At 36.9% G+C, this 20,825-nt stretch overlaps 1 protein-coding gene and 1 long non-coding RNA gene across 4 annotated transcripts; one reads left to right on the top strand and one right to left on the bottom strand.

Annotated features, from left to right (window-relative positions):
* Window positions 1-977: 977 nt before the first annotated feature.
* Window positions 978-10,942, bottom strand: LOC113694110 (uncharacterized). 3 transcript variants are annotated; one of them, XR_003449256.2, is made up of 4 exons: window positions 10,232-10,940; window positions 7,548-7,628; window positions 2,413-6,374; window positions 978-2,017 (listed from the first exon to the last, which is right to left on the bottom strand). It is a non-coding gene; the product is annotated as an uncharacterized lncRNA (long non-coding RNA). The 3 variants fall into 3 exon arrangements; XR_011816070.1 differs by having other exon boundaries at window positions 7,548-10,942; XR_003449255.2 differs by having other exon boundaries at window positions 2,413-7,628.
* On the top strand, window positions 1,416-2,519 carry LOC140008571 (LOB domain-containing protein 27-like). The gene is made up of 2 exons (XM_072053339.1): window positions 1,416-2,203; window positions 2,323-2,519. The coding sequence occupies exons 1-2, from the start codon at window positions 1,416-1,418 to the stop codon at window positions 2,423-2,425; spliced, it is 891 nt and encodes a 296-aa protein (XP_071909440.1). The 3' UTR covers window positions 2,426-2,519.
* Window positions 10,943-20,825: the final 9,883 nt, after the last annotated feature.

Here is a 20,825-nt window from a genome sequence, read left to right as displayed (position 1 = left end):
GAAGTGGGAGTTTTGTACTGGAATAATACTTGCATTCGCCTTCAGTAAAGTGAATGCATTCTCTTTTTCCCATATCCCCCCTTCCCCAACAGAAAAACCATCATCTCATCAAGGTAGCTTTCAAAGAGAATCGGATCGGTGAAACTTTTCTAATGCTTGGTTGTTGCTATGGCATGTCTCATCTCTCGTATGAAGTAAGCTGTGCTTCATGTGAAATCTTCCATGAGATTAATTGAAGTGGAGTGGGTAGCTGAAACCAGTTTGAGGGAGTTGTTTTGTGTAGCATCATTTGGTGCCTCTTGCAAGAGTCTCAGCTAGCTATTGTCCTCAGTTATGGTTTTCGCTATCTAAATAGGTAGTCCCAAACTATCTATTTAATAGCTACTAATTAATGGGTTTAATTAGGTTATCCATTTGAAACTAATAAAATTGCATACCCATATTCATTTGTTGAAGAACAAGTTAAAAAATTGGTAACTATTTATAACTATCAATGGATGGAAAGAATGGTGGAATAGGAGGTAAATAAGTTGCGAAATTGGATAAAAGATCGCACAATTTGATAGAAGTAGGGAAAGGTGAAAAGAATGTAGAGTTCATGGGAGGGAGAACAATTGGAGGAATGTAAGAAGAGTAGGAGAATGTTGAGAGAAAAATGGCACAAAAAGAGAGAGAGCGTGAAGAAGAGGGATAATAATGTTATATTTGGTGTGCTTTTAATATTTCTTTAGGTATTTTTGTGATCTTTATTTATATTTTTTAATATACTTTAACGTTTTAGACAAGATACATAAAATATAATATAACTTAGATACTACAAAAATAGCATTCTTTTGATTTTTTTTAAGCCCTTTTTTCATGCAACTAATATAAATAATTTATTTACTATTATAATTGTATTAGACGTAAATCCGTACATAGCACGGGTTACAACACTAGTATCAAGAAAAAGCCTGGACGGATGATTAATTCAAAACTTGAACTTAGAACTGTGGTGCAAGCTGAGATAATAATAATAGAAGCGTCTGTCTACTGTGATATAGCTGTGGCCCAAAGTATTAGGAGTCTCCTCAGAATTAGGAATGTACTCAAAACTACATAACAAAACGTTTTCCCCTAACGGTCATGCAGTTGAAAGAAACATCCCCAGCATTTTCGGTTCCCCCTCTCTCAATCTGTTATCTTACCAAGTCTTGCAGCAAAATCCGCATATATCAGCAGACTAGTTCAGTTGAGATCAATGTTGCCATTTGGCTTCTGTCTTCCTTCCTTTGAACACCAGCACTAACACTCCTTATCTTATCTAAGTAGAGCAATCCCTTTCCTTTTTTTTTTTTGCCATCTCTTTTGGCTCAGTCCACCTCCAATATTTTTTACATGAATACTCTTTTATTTTTGTCACACATTTCTTTGAGATGACCCTCAAAGGTGGCACCAGCCAAGCCTGCGCTGCCTGCAAGTATCAGAGGAGGAGGTGCACGGCTGACTGTCCACTCGCACCATACTTCCCGGCTGATCAGCCTAAGATGTTCCAGAATGCTCACAAGCTTTTTGGCGTGAGCAACATCTTGAAGGTTCTGAGACAGCTAGACCCCAGCCAGAAGTTGGTTGCCATGAAGTCCATCATCTATCAAGCAAATATACGCGATAAGTATCCTGTCCACGGATGTTTAGGAATCATACAACAATTGTGGTACCAAATTCAACTAGCCGAGGAGGAACTTCAAGCTATTCATGCACAATTGGCTTTCTATCGACAACATCAGCAACAAGAGGTGTCAACTGGATTGAGTGATTCTATATCGCAATTGCAATTGGGAATGGCAACTCCAAGCAATGCCCTGTCGCTTTTTCACCAGGATGCTCCTCAAAATTATGACAATACCGTATCTGCACTGCCCATTGGATCACACCCCACTTACTCCTCCAATAGTGCCAACGCTGCCAATTACAATGCAACTTACATGGATTCCAAGGAAAACAATGCTGTAAACTCTTTATGGGTTCAACAGCCGCCCTACAACAATAGCAGTAGTAATATTAATAGCAATCCAATGGTTATGCAATCTCAGTTGATAAACTCGCAGCCCTTAATAATCCAACAAGATTGTGGCACACAAGATTATGATGAAATGCACCCATTCTTTGATACAATTGATGATAGACAGTCTTATATCGCTTCCAAGGAAGCATATGAGTCGAGGTAAATAAACACAATGAATCGCTATGTCGTTTTATCAATTTTGAGAGCATGATTCAGATTTTACAACAAGAAAGAACATTTCTATTTGGTCTCATCATGAGGTGTCTATGAATTTGCAGCTCTGAATCATCATTGAAGGATACAACACAATCTGTTGAGCATGTAGCTGAGAATGAGTTGAAGAGTGCTGCAGCGTGTTTCAGTCTTACCAGCGTTAATTAATACTGCAGAACACCATGGAAAGTGTGGAGTAGCTGGTACCAGAGAGTAGACTTGTGACTACGGTGCCTGTATTCTGCACATGTTATTTCACATATTCACAGAGTACGTTATGTTAAATTTGCATCATTTCTCTTTTACTTCAACTTCTTTCTTTTGAATACTTAGTAGTTGTTTCAGTAGGAAATGATTTGGTCATTCATTCTGTAAACCTGCACTTTCAGAACAGAGGAGTATTTGTGTCCTCCCCTCAACTAGGAATGTGATCAACTCTGTGCAGATTACTTTGCAAATGATGAGCGAAGCCATTATTCATGACGATGTATATTTGAACTCTTGAATGGACAAAACCACCTTTCTGGTTTTAAACCACCACCCCAAATCCAAATGAATCACTTTAGTAGCTCTGATAAAGACTAAAGAGCTTCAATGTTTTAGTTCGTACACTATCTAGGTCTTTTCTGAATTGCAAGTGGATCTCTTTCTTTTCAACTCCTGATGGTCAAAGCAAAATTAAACAGAAAAACAAACAAACGGAAAAAAGTCAACAAAATACAGATTTGAGTTTCAGATAAAGGTATGAACCTTCTCAGAATCCAACGTTTGTGAAAGCTAGGACATGTGATCGCTGCTCTTTGTTAGTTTAGTGTTTCTTCAAGATTAGTTACAGCTAAAAGCTTTCAGTGCCTATCATGAAGCCTTCACATAATAGCTGATATCGGGTAGAATGTCATCAAAATGTACTGTGAAAAATGTTGTCTAGAGCAGCAAAAACCTACCAACTACAGATAATTCTGTAAGATGGCTATAGCTGACAAAGCTACGGAAAGTAACTGGACCAAAAATGTTGAAAATAACCTAAGATTCTAAGACTATTCAATTACAGTGTCAGCTAAGCCTTAATCTGAAGGGTCTTAATCCCCATACAGGATCCAAGAATCTATAACAAATCATTTTGAATTGAAAATAATCCAATTTATTAAATTTTAAGAGGTTTACTGGTTTAGGTTGAATCATTAACCCTCTAAATTATCTTAGGAATAGAAGATTTAACTGAGATAGATTGACGTAGTCAAAGAATACCAGTGACACAAATTAAGAATGGGTAAATGGGGAAGATCATACTACGGTTTAAAGTATTATGGGGAACTTAAAATATAAGAAGGTGATTATTACCTTGGGATTACTTTTGTGTAAGGTAGTTGCTATACATTAAACCTGCATCTCTCGCTTGAGGTCAATCAAATGATGACCCTTACCTCAAAAAACACTCAAAAAGTTCTAGATTTTAACTTGCCCCGCCTACCAAGTCCTTGAAGGAGAGCAGCACACACAAGTAGATTAATAGGAAGGTCATTTCTTCACTGTTCCAATTATATCTTTCCTTTGTTTGTTTCTCCTAGAATTGCATTTTAAATTGCTGAATATATCAGGTTCACCTACTTTTGTGACGTAAAATATTTGAAGGTTTACTGATCTACTTAGCATCCCCCTGTTACACGTACTTTGTTGGCTGTTTGATAACTTAAAAAGTACATAAAAATCCCTGCCAGTGATTAAAAGTGCAGCCAGCGAATGCATTTGATCTGAGTTTGTATTGCAAAAGAAAACCCGAAAAGAAGTTTCTCATTATAGTTCTTAGAAGTTATGAGCTTGGTGGATTAAAACTGTTTCCTTCTTTTACAATGTCATTTAATTTGTTTTCCAGAAGGGGAGGGGATTGGGGTAACAGAAGCGGGAAGAGAGTATGGACATGGTGAGAATCAAACTATTGTTCTGAGATGATGATACAAGACAGTTTTCTGAGTTAGTTACTTTTATGCTTTCTCTTAAGAATCTGAAGATTGACACAAGTAACAGCCAAATGACTTCAAATCAAGAAAACTAGACCATGGTGTAATGCAACTTTTATTACCTCCCCCAGCATAAAATGTCTTTTCTATTCTTTTATCTCTGATGTACTTCGTTTTCTCCAGTCAATTCATAGACCAAAAATAAAACAAAAAAAAAATACTTGGAACAAAATTACTTATCAATATCAGATTCTACAAGTAGCTATTTAACTTTTACTTTTTGTGAAGATCATACATGTTTAGTGCATCTCAATTGATTAATACATTTCATTTTCCTACAAGTATTTCATTATTAAACTTTTCTATTTTGTTATCGATAAAATGTGTATAAACACATAAATATACATTAGATTAGCTTTGTCCCCAGTGAAAACATATCTTTGCTCCCCCTGCCCCTGCTCATACTGTTTTTAGCAAAACATTCAGCTTAGAGCAGTAATGAGGTGTATGGGCAGAAAAGCATCACGAATGGAGTTTGACAGGTGTCGAACCTATGCAATAATAAATACCTACTCAAGAAAATTACAAATTTTGTATATAGCAGTGAGTAGGGTCGAATCCACAGGGACTGGGAATAATTCGTTTCTTCTAGAGTTCAGAGTATGGGGGGTTTTTGATGGGAGGAAAATAAAAATAAAAATAAAACCAACAAAATTCAAAACTAATTCACAAAGCACAATTTACTAAAAATAGCAATTAATAAAAGTTCTACCCAAAGGATTAACTGTTCAGGCACGGTCCAATTAAATGATCATCGATGCACAGATATTTTATCCATTCGTTATTAGATTGGTTATAGTTATCAATAAGCTCTGACAACCAATTCTTCCTTACCTTTTCGACAGTTAAGGTACGACCATTGACTGCTTCCCTAACCAGATAACAACCCTAGGTACGACCGTAGGAATTTAATTACCCAATTGCATTAAAGCTAGAAGAACCCAACCCTAACCAATAAACACGCTAAGAGAGTTTATTTAAGTTAGATCTTACGTTTCCCCAACATGGTGGTCGCCACTAGGTATCAACTAAATGAACAATTACGGATTCAATTTAGTCAATGTGACAGTAGGCTATTAAATTAAATCAAATACCCGGCCGTTGATATTCAATTAATAAAATATCCACGAACAATTAATTCAGGAAACGCACGAATAGCAATAAAATGGAAGAAATAATGAAGATTCGATTAGATCACACAGATATTATGGACCGCACCTTCGCGTCGACCTTTGGGTAGGGTAGAGATTTAGCCGCACCTCATCGTATCAATCATGCGTGGGTTGATTGATTTCATCCACGCAATTGCCAAAGAATTAATTGCTAAGGAATTGGGAAAGATGAATTAATGAAGTAACGAAAGAGAAAATCCCTGAATTTCTTTTCTTGTTCTTGCGTTTGTCTTCGAGCAAAGTCCAGAAAAAGGCTAAAAGCTAATGGAATAATTGTACAGAATGGAAGCCGCAAGTCAAAAACGGCTACAGGGAAGAATCAAAGAAATCCTCTCCTACGCCTACGTGATTCTGGCTCTTCCTATTTGCTACCAAAGAAAACAAAAGGAAAAAACCCCTGACACTCAAAAGCAAAAGCTAATCTAATACCTCCTGTGACGACCCCACTTCCCCCTAAGGCGAACCAGAGGGTTGGCGGGCCGTCTGCCTAACTCTCGCCAGGACTCACGCAAGCAAGCTAGCAAAAATCCTTCCGAAGTATAACCTAATCTATTACAACATCGTTTCCCTCCAAATAGGCCGGTTTCTAAAATCACATTAACTTCAGAGATAACAGTGCCTAAGATAGCCAACGTCGATTCTTAAAATACCTTCCCGAATACAACCCAAGAAACAAAACATCAATTCAAATACATCCATACAAGCCAAGTAACAAATTTATACCAGCCACATACAAATCCAGGGTTTACACTTTTCCAGCTTCAAGTGGCAACCTAAGGCAAAACTACAATGTTTAACTCGAATTATATTCATGAAAGTAAACAATCTAGTACTACTTCCGAGCACATTTGAGACAGCTACATTGTTTAATTCAAACTACATGCTTAAAGTACAAGTAGATCTCAAGTCTTCCTCAGTTGTCAGAACCTGTAAAAGAAAACCACAACGTGGGATGAGCTACACAGCCCAGTGAGGTTCCAAGACGCTCTAACAGTTCAAATAGGTCAAGTAAGTTGTGCATATCATATGCATGATTCGAGGTTACACAATGGCATGTTACCATGAGGTGATAATCATTACACGGGTAATTGTTACTTTGAAAACACATGTAGAACTAGTACTTTTGGAATGAATGGCCATATAAATATATTTTCATAAATTTTCAGTCAAACAAATAGTGGCTCGTCCGACTAGAAGAACATTACAAGGATTGCTTCATCTCAGAGGTTAATGTTCATGAGGAGTCTTACCCGCGAATGCCAACTAGGAGAGCAATATTATTATTAATAGTAACGCAAGCACGAAAGGATACGGTGTTCTAGTGGAACTTTGTCGGTCATCTGCACCTTATAACTCCCGGATCTCCACGGTTGACTAGCCATCACCTTATCCCTCCAGTGGTAATACTCGAGTATACCGAAACGGTTGTCCAGGGTTCCAACCTACCCGACCGAGCCCAGTCCTGGCTCGAGTAGGTCAGTAACCGAGGCAGGGCCCAAGTTCAGCGTATAGCTTACAACGTGCACAGGTAACCAAGTAATACGACAAAAAGTAAAATTCATCATTTGAATAGGTCGAGGGAGGTAAAGTACACACTCGCCTAACAATGATGGACAACTTCATATAACATGTGATTCATGATAATCAAGTAATCAAGTGGATACTTAGCACGTAAGCACGTAAGCAATACAAGTTGAGTTCATGAGAGCTTGTAATTCACGGATATCGAATAATCATATCGATTAGAAATCATGTGAGCAAATAGTCAGGTAATCAAGTAGTCATATGGGTTGGTAAACGGTTCACGGTTAACGGTTAACGGTTAACGGTTAACGGTTGACGGTTGAGTAATGACGGTTATTTGGCAGGCATTTGCCATATTAATAGGCCATCATTGGCCATTATCCCATTTTTACCATGTGAGAGTCGAGGAGATTCACTCCAACGACGTATGCAACTATAGCATACCAAGTCATGTTATTCGAGCATTTTCAAGCATGGTATGGTAAATATTTAACACATAGTACTTAACACTTAGAAATCATGAAATGAGCATGTCCTAGACTTATTCCATTACATATTCCTATATGGAACACTCACCTAGTCAAACAAGCGCAATAGGTCTCAAACAAGCGTTTTAGGCGTCCGCTCCGAGTTCCTCTTGGAGATCTCCTCGATTGCCTGAGCAAACAATAATTCAAGTACCACTCAATATCGCTACGAATTCTCTAGTTTTCGATGAAGATTGTACGCTAGTGCAATCTAAGAAATTAACGCGGAGACGAGCCTAGAATTCGTGTAACTCGAGGTTCAAAAGTGGGGTTTTAAAATACAAGACAAATCTGATTTCCATCTCTGGATTCAAATGTAAAACAATCAAATGATATTGACAGAAATGAAGAGTTCGAAACCCCTTAGTTTCCTTTAAGTTAGAAAATTCCAGATTTAACAAGTAATCTTTGAAAAATCATATCTTACTCTCTACAAGCCCAAAATTGAAAAACTTTGTACTATTGGAAACCTCTTTGAAAGTACTAAAAGTTCCTAGAATACACTTTTCCATGATTCTAAATGGAAGATAGTCAAAAAATGGCTCAAAGTTACTGTTTTGGTTCATAAGGCAGATTAAAGTTGGTTTTTGGCCAACTTTGGAATTTCGGCAAAATTCACTTGTTTGGAACTAGCTTTTGAAATTTTCAACTCTATTAGTGTTGTAATCCAAGAGTATAACAAAACAAACGTAACGAGAAACGGGGTTTTGAGCACCAAGATACGGTAGCTCAAAGTTACTAAAAGTTTCTTGTTAAACAAGGGTTTTCCAAAATCAAGTCTCGAACTTTGGTAATTTATTTGACCCATGAAACGGCCTCAGAATAACACCATAATTAGCAGTATAATACTACCATATAAGGGTTGTTCCTCTACCAAATTTCATGGAAAAATAACTTCGGAAAGGTGGTCAATCAAACACCTAAAATTTCGCAAATACTAAGACAAAACTGCCTTGAACCTTTTGTTTTTCCATTTCAGACATTTGGTCAAAGGAAAATTCCTCCAAACCTGGTTCATGGTACATTTGGTAAGTGTTTAGCATCAAAATATTCAGTTAGCAAGTCTTTGCCAAACCTTGCATCAAATCTGTCTAAAAATCAGGGTTTTCAAGGACAGAGCAGGTTTCATATTTTGATCACAGATCACTCAAATTAACTCAGAATTTGGCATGGTTTAAGGCGTTGGAAAATACATTCATAGAGCTATAATTTCACAGAAGAAATCATTTTGAAATTCGGCACACAACTAGCTCGAATTCGAGTCACAAGTTGCAGCCTCAGCATTTTGTTCTTGTAAAGCAGAGAAACAGAACAGCGACTTAAAATAGTTGTTTTGGCTCACATACATGGAACCAGAATGTGCATTTTATATTGTCGGAAAGGTTGGAATGTCTAGTTTCAAATGCCGCTGACGGCACTCGATTTCGACATCGGAGTTCAAAATTATGGCCGAAATACGAAAGCTGGTCAGAGCATTTCGGAAATAGTTCCAGATTTACTAGCTTTGTTAAATCGATTTATTTGACCAACCAAACCTCAATATTTTTCAATGAAACTTTGTACACCATATATTCAACATATCAACATGATATACAAGTCATGAAACCCTCAAAATTTTGCAAAAAGGGGTGCGATTAAAACAGGGCAAATCTGAACATTTTTGAACTATGCATCTTTTGGAGTCTAGACTAGCTAGGTATCATTATCTACCTATTCAAACACTAAACTAGCATTATATCCATCATCAATCCAAGGGTGGGAGTTCATAGAGCCCACCATCAAAATTTCCGACATGAAATAAAACAAATAACATGTAATTTTGGCAGATAATCCCACCACAATAAATCTGTCATCGGCTAAACAGAATTTCCGGCAGCTAATTGGTCATAAATCCAACTTTTTACTCGGCTAATACATGATATTAAGTACTCAAATCCGACAAGCAATTACTTGACTAGCTAATCAGATCATCCAAGTCATTGTGGGAATTCATAGAGCCCACTCACCAAGTTTCCATTAAAACTCAAAAGAGCCACCATCGGCTAAGCTGGAAAAAAAATTGCAGCAGCTATGTTTCAACATTTATGGTCAATTCATCCAACGGATCAAGTACTTTACAACTGAATATCTTACAAGACTTAAGACACCTATATTTCATGCATTAACTTATCTTAACCAATTAACACTTCTAGTTCGGAATTAAATTCAAACAATGGTCATAAACCTCAAAATTTCCAGGTTCAACCTCACGGTAGTTCACAAAATTTTCCAGCGATTGTATGTTTTTATTACAACTTTTTCCTTGGCTAAAACAGAGTATTAAGGTCTCAATTCAACATGTCATCACTTAACTAGTTAATTAACATATCTAGCTCAGGAATTACTTTCGATTAACAACAAAAAATCCTCCAAAATTTCCAGAAATTTCCAGCTTCAAACCTCGGTTGTTGTGGCATGAAAACTGATTGCATTGTGATTTTATTTCGGTTTTAACCCAACTAATTAGCCACATGCAAAGCTCAATTATCTTGTTATTAGCTAGTTAGTTATGGTTATAGGCTCAAAGCAACAAGATTAAACCAAATGAAGCTACATTAATCAAGACAAACTCTCGGCAGAAATTTTCCATCGAAACAGAATTTCCTAAGCTCCTTAATTCATCAATCAGCTACATAGAATTAACATGCAAGATCCTAGACATCTTAATCATCAAGTTTTCACTCGGCTACTTACTCTTGGGTGCTCAGATTGTCGAAATTAAGCAGGTTACAACTGCATTTTTCATCTCAAGCTCACGGCAGAAATCATTTCCTCCAAACAGATTTTCCTTTTCTTCCTCAATTCATCATCCGAACATATAAACCTCACATGGAAGTCCAAAGCTTGCTTATTCAACCTCTGATCAACCATTTTCAGTCCAGAAAATTTACCTCACTGAAGGCTCACTCACACGTCAAAGTGCTGGAGACTTCCCCTCTCTCGGCTCTCGGCTCGCGCACGGCTTCTGGGTTTGGTTGGTCTGAACTGTAATGGTTGTTGCAGCTGCAGTGGTGTCGTGATTGGAAGATGGTTGCAGCTGATGAAGGTTGAAGAGAAAATGAAGAGAACTCACGCACGACTTCTTCCTTTTTTTTTTTCTTCAGCTCACGGACAAAACCAGAAAAATACTTCAGCTCGCGGTTTTCCTCCTTTTCTTTTCTTGTCGATGATACCGAAGCTACGTCCCTCTCACTCTCCTTTCCTTCGATGGTCACGAGGTGGGGTGAAGTGAAGATGATTCGTGGGTGGAGGAGGTTGAGTATATGTGTAGAGGGAAAAGATTGCACTTCGGCAGAAATGGAAATGTGGTTTGAGATGTGAAATAGAAAGAATGGTATACGGTGCCGCGGTTTGTGATATGAGATGATGAGGAAGTATTGTGGTGCCGTGGTTTTGGATGTGAAATGGGGTAATGGTATAAGGTGCTGCGGTTTTAGGAGTAGAGGTTTCGTATATTAAAATCGGTTGCGTATAGAATTGGTGATAGTTGCGGTAATTGAACTTGCGGTCAGAGGTTTTGTTTGGTTTGCATGGAAAGGTAAGAGCATTTTAGTCTTTTCACTTTGCTCCCTAACCTCAACTTAATTTTCCAATTCCGACTTAATTCTAAAAATTATCCCCAAGCGTGATTAAAACGCCTAATTATACCCTAATACACCTAAACTATTTTTATCGAATAATTATCGATTAAACTTGAATATTGAGATTCCTAGTAATTCTTATATTATTTAGCGATTAAATTAATTATTAGAATTTCCAATTATTATTTCTCAAGGAATAGAGTTAGTTTAACTCGAAATTTATCGATTTAGTAATGTAAAGTCAAGTGAAATAATAATCAAATCCAAGGATGCCAATTTGCACATAAAAATTATTTTTACGCACTTATTGTGAAAACAAAGAAAGATAAGGATATATTTATCGAATTTTCACGCCTTAAGTATGTTTAGTATATTAGAATCATATTTATCCAAAACTCATTGGTTTTCATCTTAACGCGGAAATTCTTATTAACATTTAACGTTAGCAACTAGTTGGAATTAATTATTGAAATTCAAGAAATTTTATATAATTAATCTACTCAGGTAGTATAAATTTTAACATAGAGAAGACTAAGTATTTTAGCATTTTATGTTAAGGCGATAAATTATTCTATCTCCAAAGATTTTAATTTAGTCTAACAACACCAAGAAATTTCATAACTTAGGAAAATTATATTATTTCTCACATGAAAAGTGTTTTTACGAACTTATTTAGAAACAGGTGAAAGTAACGCTAGAAATTATTAAAGAATTAAAGAAAATGCAAATGAAATATGCACAGGTTTATATATATATATTTGGGGTCCTCACACCTCCGATCTCCCTGGCCCTTTCTTTTCTTTTCTATTTGAAGCCGCCGCAAGAGAAGTCCACCAAAGGTCAGGAACAAAGCTTTTGTTTAAAGGTTTTAATCCAGTGCTTCGGGTTCATGTGGACCGGGATCCTTAGTTGGCTTTGCTGCAATTAATCCCGCGGGTCCGTCCTTTTGATGTACCTCTTTCGATTCTGGCGTGGGCATACCCTGAGACAAAAAGTCTTCTGGAAATTTATCCTGCGAGAGCACTTTTTACGCCAACCACCTACACTTTATACAAATACCAAATATGAGCAAAATCTAAATTCTTAACACCGTGAGTAGCCAAAATTATGACAAAATAACAGTGCAAAATGTGCCCAATAATTGCTCTATCAAATCTCCCCACACCTAGACAATGCTTGTTCTCAAGCATTTCGGAGCTCAGAAATACAATCAAGAAAGCACCGGTCTTGCAGTAATCTATACTAACACAAGCATCCCGCATTCCTGACAATGCCACCAAGATTAGAACATACTGGATAGGTAGGAGTCCAAAAAGAATATGAACAGTAATACTCGTTACCTCCAAGAAAGTGTACGAATACTAGAAACGCTCAAACCAACATCATAGAATGACATTACCATAAGTTTGCACATTTATCACATTTCCACCACTCGAAAGTGAACTAAATACACAAATCAAAGGGACTTTGATAGGGTTGTAATGGGATTTAGGTAAAAGGCGGGATAAGAAGGTAAAAATAGGGTGTAATGTGCCAAGAGAATGTCCAATATCCACTATATAACCACAATGCTTTATCGGAGCAATTTCTCAAGTAGGGCATTTCTATTTGCTGTTTTCATTGTACAAGTGTCGGAACTCGTTCCTCTTTTTTTTTTTTTTTTTTTTTTTTGGAGAGGACGTCTAGCAAGGCGTGAGCACGCCCTGGAAGACAGAGTCTTCTGCTCACCAGCTTTTTGCCGATTTTCCCCCCCTTTTTTCCCTTCTTTTCTTTCTTTTTTTTCTTTTTTTTTTCTTGGCTTTTCTTTCGATCTTAGATGTACAAAAACAGCACCATACAACATCTTTTTGACAACACTTGCCACCACAGATTTATTTACCTTGCACAAGTAATGAATTTCAGACATCGCTTAATGACACAAGGTTAGATAAAAGAGTCTAAAAAGATCATGGATTATCCAATACGGCTAACAAACAAAAAGAGGGATAAAAACTCAAATTGGTTCACTATTGGGAGATAAGATGAGGGCTTGGTTTTTTAGATAGGTAAAGAGGGTTAAATCCTAAATGCCCTTATCATTTCAAATGCATCCAATTCAACAAAAATGTGGTCTCGACATGTATAAACTAGCAAGTTTTAGAATGCCAATACCATGCGTGATACCCACTCAATCAAACAAAAATAAAGCAAACAAGAATAATGTGCTCATATAAGGCTCAAAAGCTCCCAAAAGTTTCAAGAATGGGTCAAGTCCAGCGTATTCAACACTCAACAACACTGCCAAGGGAAAACGAAATGCATAACTAGTATATTTACCCACATACCCACGCACCTTGATTGTGTCATTTATCACAGCAACATGCTCCAGCATTAACAAGAATAGAAATAAACAAAAAGCCGACTAACTACAATGTTTTCTTTTTTTTTTCATTTTTTTCATTTTTTTTTTGAGTAACAAAGCAAAAGGAAATAATGGAAGCCACTCCCCCACACCTAAAACCTACATTGTTCTCAATGTAGAAAAGACAAATGAAGTATTAGGAGAAAAGAAAATAAACTTCCCTGACCACCGGGGAGGGAAAGTGAGACATTAAGGCGGAGGAGGTGAGACGGCTGCGTGCACAAGGTGGTGTGGTGGCGGCGAACGCAAGGTGGAGTGGCGGCGATGGACGCAACACCAACAAGAAGGAGAAGACTGAAGCTAAAACAAAGTGAAAAGGGATTAGACAAGACAGGATAAAAAAAAAATAGAAAAAGTGGGGTTAGGAAAATTTTTTTTTTCTTTTTGACTTTCGTTTTCGGACGGGTTGGAAGGCGTGGGCACGCCTTTGAAGTTATAGCCTTCTGACCGTCAATTCCAAAACTCCATTCCTTAGGTGTGACGACCTAGCATGGGCATGTCTAACTGCCAGCTTCCTGTCACAAAATAACAACCCACTAAATGACACTAACACTTAACAAAAACTTCAAAAATATAAGAAAACTAAAACAAAAGAAGCCTTGGGTTGCCTCCCAAGCAGTGCCTTTTTCTAATGTCTTTGGCTAGACATCGTCATATTTATTCACGGAGGCTAAAATCGTGTAGCTCGTTTCAGTGCTTCATCTTCTATGTAATCCTGATAGCCCTCGTAAATAGAGTAATTCTTGAGTCCACGAGCTACGGTCTTCCATGGATTAGTAGATGGCTGTAAGCCCCGATGCAACCAAATACAACCAAAATACTCAACCAGACAAGTAGTCAAGTAAATGCAATGACAAAGAATATAAGCAATTTTAAAGCACAAAAATAGAGTAACAATAAAGTAAAAGAAATTCAAACCAATCAAATTTCCAAACTTCTTCCAAACTTGGAGTTGAATCCACCAAATAGCTTCTTCAATTGATGGTAGTGCTAACCAACTTGTACAAGTGAAGGCTCACTCCTTCCTCACCCCAAACATACTTTGGTTGAGTAAAGGAATTTTACTACTCTCCAAGTAAACCCTCAACTAGCTACAATTGAAAGCTTACCCACTCAATTAAGAACTACTTTATACAAGTGAGGCAACCTTTATCAAGATTTTACCACTCCAAGTGATAGGTTCACCTTCACCAAGGTTTTACTTCTCTTAGAGAGTAACCTTCACTTGAGCAACATCACAACCCAATTTTCCCAACCCCTTATACAACCAACAAAGAATATTTCTACTCAAAGATCTCACTTGTAAGCTTGTATATAGTGTTGGCAAAAAGTCCGTGTCTTCTCGTGCTTTGGGGTATTTATAAAAGGTGAGAAATGGCTCCAAAAGGCTTTTCAACGGTCAAATATTAAATGCTGTCGAAACTAACCGTTGGCCTGTCGGACGTCCGAACGATGCGTCCGAACCACCTATCGGACGTCCGAACCATTTGTTCTGCGTCCAAACCCTGCGTCCGATAGAAGTCAGAATGTTCAACTTTCATTCTTTTTGTGTCGGACGGCCGAAGCAATGAATGAGCGTCCGATCCAAGCGTCTGAAGAGTATCGTCGTTTGTCGGACGTCCGATCTTCTATCGAGCGTCCGATCCTCTACGTCCGAACCTTCAAAATTCTTAACTACTCTTTGATTCAAATCTTTTCGATTCTCTTTTAGATCAATGACCTGTTCTAACAAATTTCTCACATAAAAACGTTAGTCCAAAGCTACATTTTGGTTTGTTAATCATCAAAACCAAGGACTAATCAACCAAGGTCAACAATCTCCCCTTTTTGATGATGACAAACAAAATGAAGATTTCTTTGATCAAATAAGTTCAAATAAAACTCCCCCTTAGAAAATGCCAACATTCAAAGAAATTTCAATAAATCCTACTCCCCCTTTTGGCATCAATCAAAAAGCAAACTCCCCCTTTATTTTTCAAATCAAGACCATATAGAATGTCAAAACTTTCAAAAAGCCAATTGTAATTTTTTATAGGGTTCTTGGGAGTTAGTACAACATGATTTAGCAATCCACATGGATGTCATACCTTTTCTCATATTTTTCTTTACATAGCAATCATTTTGCATATGTCCAAATTGGCAACAAAAGTGACACATGATAGAAGTATTTTGCACATAAGTGGATTTAATGCAATTAATTTTCTTAGCAAACTTATTTGTGCCTTGAAAAGATTTGCTTTCTTTTGTTTGAGAAAACTTTTGTTTTTCATTTTGGAGAAACTCGTTCAAGTCATTAATTCTTTTCTTTAACAAATTTTGTTCCTCCAACATTTTTTCATAAAACTTTGTTTTCTTTTCCAACTTCCTTTTCAAATTATTTTTGCAATCAAAAACACTTTTTGATTTTTTTAAATCATTATTTTCCATTCTCAAACATTTGTTTTCTTGAAAAAGTTTGGAGTTTTCTTCCAACAAATCATTTATTTTTATTTTCAAATCTTTATTTTTAGCAAAAGATTCTCTCAAACTTTTATGCATTTTAATCATAAGAATTTGCACATCATCATCTTCATTATCTTCATCACTAGAAGAGTGATAAGAATTTACCTCATCTTCTCCAAAGGCCATTAGTGCCATTTGGGCCAACTCTTCTTTTTCTCTTTTTGAATTGCATTCATTCCATGTAATTTTGCAATCTCCTCTTGAACTTCTCTTGTTGAAGATCTTCTTGAATCTTTTGATGTGAGGAGTTATACCATTGGCCACTTTCATGTTTTCATTACCCATGAAGGATGGGTTATCCCCCACTTGAGATGCTTTAAAAGCTATGCCTCTCTTATACATTCTTGCATTTTCTTCCCCTTGCACTTTGAATTTCAGCTTTAATTCATAAGAGATTAGGGAATTCACAAGAGATTCAATGGACATAGAATTTAAATCCTTTGCCTCTTCTATAGCATTTATTTTGTTTTCCCATTCTTTTGGCAAGGCATTCAAAATTTTTCTATTTTTCTCACCCAAAGAATATTCTTTTCCAAGCAATTTAAGATCTTGAATAATGTCACAAAATCTACTACACATCTTATCAACATTTTCAAGAGGATGCATTTTGAAAAATTCATATTGAAAAACAAGCAAAGATTTCTTTTGTTCTTTAATATCTTGGTTGCCTTCATGAAATACACACAATTTATCCCAAATATCTTTAGTTGATTTACAACCTTTAATTCTATTAGATTCATTTACATCTAATGCATTGCACAATATATACATGGCCTTGGCATTCAAAGAAAGGTATCTCTTGTCTTTTTCATTCAATTCTTGTCTAGTCTTTAATCTATTCAAATTAGTGGTAGAATCAACTATTCTAGCTTCATAAGGACCATCTTCTACCACATACCATAATTCAATATAAACGGATTGTAAGAAAATCATCATTCTTTGTTTCCACATGCTAAAATGAGAACCATTAAATATAGGTGGTCTATCAATAGATTGCCCTTCTAAAAAAGAAACATTTATGGTTGTCATGATCTTTACTCTAAGCGGTTAAGCTTAATCTCAAGGAGACCAAGCTCTGATGCCAATTGTAAGTCCCGATGCAACCAAATACAACCAAAATACTCAACCTGACAAGTAGTCAAGTAAATGCAATGACAAAGAATATAAGCAATTTTAAAGCACAAAAATAGAGTAACAATAAAGTAAAAGAAATTCAAACCAATCAAATTCCCAAGCTTCTTCCAAACTTGGAGTTGAATCCACCAAATAGCTTCTTCAATTGATGGTAGTGCCAACCAACTTGTACAAGTGAAGGCTCACTCCTTCCTCACCCCAAACATACTTTGGTTGAGTAAAGAAATTTTACTACTCTCCAAGTAAACCCTCAACTAGCTACAATTGAAAGCTTACCCACTCAATTAAGAACTACTTTATACAAGTGAGGCAACCTTTATCAAGGTTTTACCACTCCAAGTGATAGGTTCACCTTCACCAAGGTTTTACTCCTCTTAGAGAGTAACCTTCACTTGAGCAACCTCACAACTCAATTTTCCCAACCCCTTATACAACCAACAAAGAATATTTCTACTCAAAGATCTCACTTGTAAGCTTGTATATAGTGTTGGCAAAAAGTCCGTGTCTTCTCGTGCTTTGGGGTATTTATAAAAGGTGAGAAATGGCTCCAAAAGGCTCTCCAACGGTCAAATATTAAATGCTGTCGAAACTAACCGTTGGCCTGTTGGACGTCCGAACCATGCGTCCGAACCACCTATCGGACGTCCGAACCATTTGTTCTGCGTCCAAACCCTGCGTCTGATAGAAGTCAGAATGTTCAACTTTCATTCTTTTTGTGTCGGACGGCCGAAGCAATGAATGAGCGTCCGATCCAAGCGTCCGAAGAGTATCGTTGTTTGTCGGACGTCCGATCCTCTATCGAGCGTCCGAACCTTCAAAATTCTTAACTACTCTTTGATTCAAATCTTTTCGATTCTCTTTTAGATCAATGACCTGTTCTAACAAATTTCTCACATAAAAACATTAGTTCAAATCTACATTTTGGTTTGTTAATCATCAAAACCAAGGACTAATCAACCAAGGTCAACAATGGCGCCAAACAAACAAGTGATGACCTTAAATCTTCACTCACTCCTCCATCACGAGCACTTATTGGTTTGAGATATTTTGCCATCGCAACTCTTAACTTATTCCTGTCATGAAATTTAAAATCTTCTGGTATAATAAAATCAATTTCACTAACAGGAATTGAAGAATAAGAGTTAGAAAAATATTGATTAAGAAATGGAGGAGATGTCACCGCATTTGGAGATTGTTCACTGGATTCATCCACTTGAACGCTTTGATAGTGGGGTTCCATTTCTTGCACTTCAATTTTCTTTTCAAATGCATCTTCAGATTCTTCTTCTTGAGACTCTTGCAGTTCCTTGTTACTTGTCAGAATAATTATGCCCTCATCTTCTTCAAGGTCGATGTTACTCTATGAGAGCAATTCTTCATGAATTGGAGAAATCAATTTGCTCATTGTAGATGCCCATTCACGTCTTCCTTCTTCCATCTTTTTAATCATCCTTTGCGTCTCCTGTTGAAATTGACGTACCTCCTGTTGAAATTGATGTGTCTCCTGTTGAAGTAGATGTGCCTCCTGTTGAAGTAGATATGTGTTAGTAGCTAGTGATTCAACTATTTTTTCAAGAGACATACCTGACATGGGTGACAGTTCTTGAGACTCTAGCTGTTGAAAATCTATTGGCCTTTGTTCATAATTAAAATTGGAATCATCCCACCATCCTTGATCACACCCGTTTGAATAAGGGTCATACCACGTTTGATATTGAGGCGAAAAATTTCCAAAAGTATCTATTGGAGCATTTAGACCATCTTGAAATGCAGGGTATATGTCGGTTGAGTGATTTGAGGCAAAATAAGTTCCGCAATTTGCAACAGCCTATTGATCATTAGAAAAAGCATGAGTCTCATAACCCCTTCTAGAAATAAAATCCTGTCTATTACTAAAATACGGAATGTTAGCAGCCATAAACTATATATAAAAAAAATAAGAGAAAATAAAAAAATCAAAATAAAAATAAAAACAAGATGAACTCAAAAACAAACAAATTAATCGAACAACAGTCCCCGGCAACGGCGCCAAAAATTGACAGGTGCCGAACCTGTGCAATAATAAATACCTACTCAAGAAAATTACAAATTTTGTATATAGCGGTGAGTAGAGTCGAATCCACAGGGACTGGGAATAATTCGTTTCTTCTAGAGTTCAGAGTATGTGGGGTTTTTGATGGGAGGAAAATAAAAATAAAAATAAAACCAACAAAATTCAAAACTAATTCACAAAGCACAATTTACTAAAAATAGCAATTAATAAAAGTTCTACCCAAAGGATTAACTGTTCAGGCACGGTCCAATTAAATGATCATCGATGCACAGATATTTCATCCATTCGTTACTAGATTAGTTATAGTTATCAATAAACTCTGACAACCAATTCTTCCTTACCTTTTCGACAGTTAAGGTACGACCATTGACTGCTTCCCTAACCAAATAACAACCCTAGGTACGACCGTAGGAATTTAATTACCCAATTGCATTAAAGTTAGAAGAACCCAACCCTAACCAATAAACACGCTAAGAGGGTTTATTTAAGTTAGATCTTACGTTTCCCTAACATGCCAATTATGGTGGTCGCCACTAGGTATCAACTAAACGAACAATTACGGATTCAATTTAGTCAATGTGACAGTAGGCTATTAAATTAAATCAAATATCCGGCCGTTGATATTCAATTAATAAAATACCCATGAACAATTAATTCAGGAAACGCACGAATAGCAATAAAATGGAAGAAATAATGAAGATTCGATTAGATCTCACAGATATTATGGACCGCACCTTCGCGTCGACCTTTGGGTAGGGTAAAGATTTAGCCGCGCCTCATCGTATCAATCACGCGTGGGTTGATTGATTTCATCCACGCAATTGCCAAAGAATTAATTGCTAAGGAATTGGGAAAGATGAATTAATGAAGTAACGAAAGAGAAAATCCCTGAATTTCTTTTCTTGTTCTTGCGTCTGTCCTGGAGCAAAGTCCAGAAAAAGGCTAAAAGCTAATGGAATAATTGTACAGAATGGAAGCCGCAAGTCAAAAACGGCTACAGGGAAGAATCAAAGAAATCCTCTCCTAAGCCTACGTGATTCTGGCTCTTCCTATTTGCTACCGAAGAAAACAAAAGGAAAAAGCGCCTGACACTCAAAAGCAAAAGCTAATCTAATACCTCCGACCTCCCTGGCCCTTTCTTTTCTTTTCTATTTGAAGCCGCCGCAGGAGAAGTCCACCAATGGTCAGGAACAAAGCTTTTGTTTAAAGGTTTTAATCCAGTGCTTCGGGTTCATGTGGACCGGGATCCTTAGTTGGCTTTGCTGCAATTAATCCTGCGGGTCCGTCCTTTTGATGTACCTCTTTCGATCTCTGGCGTGGGCACGCCCGGAGAAAAAAAGTCTTCTGGAAATTTATCCTGCGAGAGCACTTTTTACGCCAACCACCTACACTTTACACAAATATCAAATATGAGCAAAATCTAAATTCTTAACACCGTGAGTAGCCAAAATTATGACAAAATAACAGTACAAAATGTGCCCAATAATTGCTCTATCAGAATTGACGCCTTGCTATTGGTAGCTTCACAGAATAAGGAATTTCAAACTTAAAATATTACTTATTGTTTATGAAATGATGATGATGCAAAGTCTAGGACAGTATCAAATTTCTTCAGGA

The sequence above is a fragment of the Coffea arabica genome, chromosome 6c, assembly GCF_036785885.1.
Source record: "Coffea arabica cultivar ET-39 chromosome 6c, Coffea Arabica ET-39 HiFi, whole genome shotgun sequence".
NCBI lineage: Eukaryota > Viridiplantae > Streptophyta > Magnoliopsida > Gentianales > Rubiaceae > Coffea > Coffea arabica.
The sequence above is the reverse complement of the archived record's forward strand: the minus strand, read 5'-3'. Positions and strand labels throughout refer to the sequence as shown.

What these genes read in the sequence shown, in the direction of transcription:
- LOC140008571 (XM_072053339.1), top strand. Translation starts at nt 1,416, where the DNA reads ATGACCCTCAAAGGTGGCACCAGCCAAGCCTGCGCTGCCTGCAAGTAT. An exon ending in AAGGAAGCATATGAGTCGAG is followed by an intron (nt 2,204 to 2,322) that starts GTAAATAAACAC and finishes ATGAATTTGCAG; the next exon opens with CTCTGAATCATCATTGAAGG.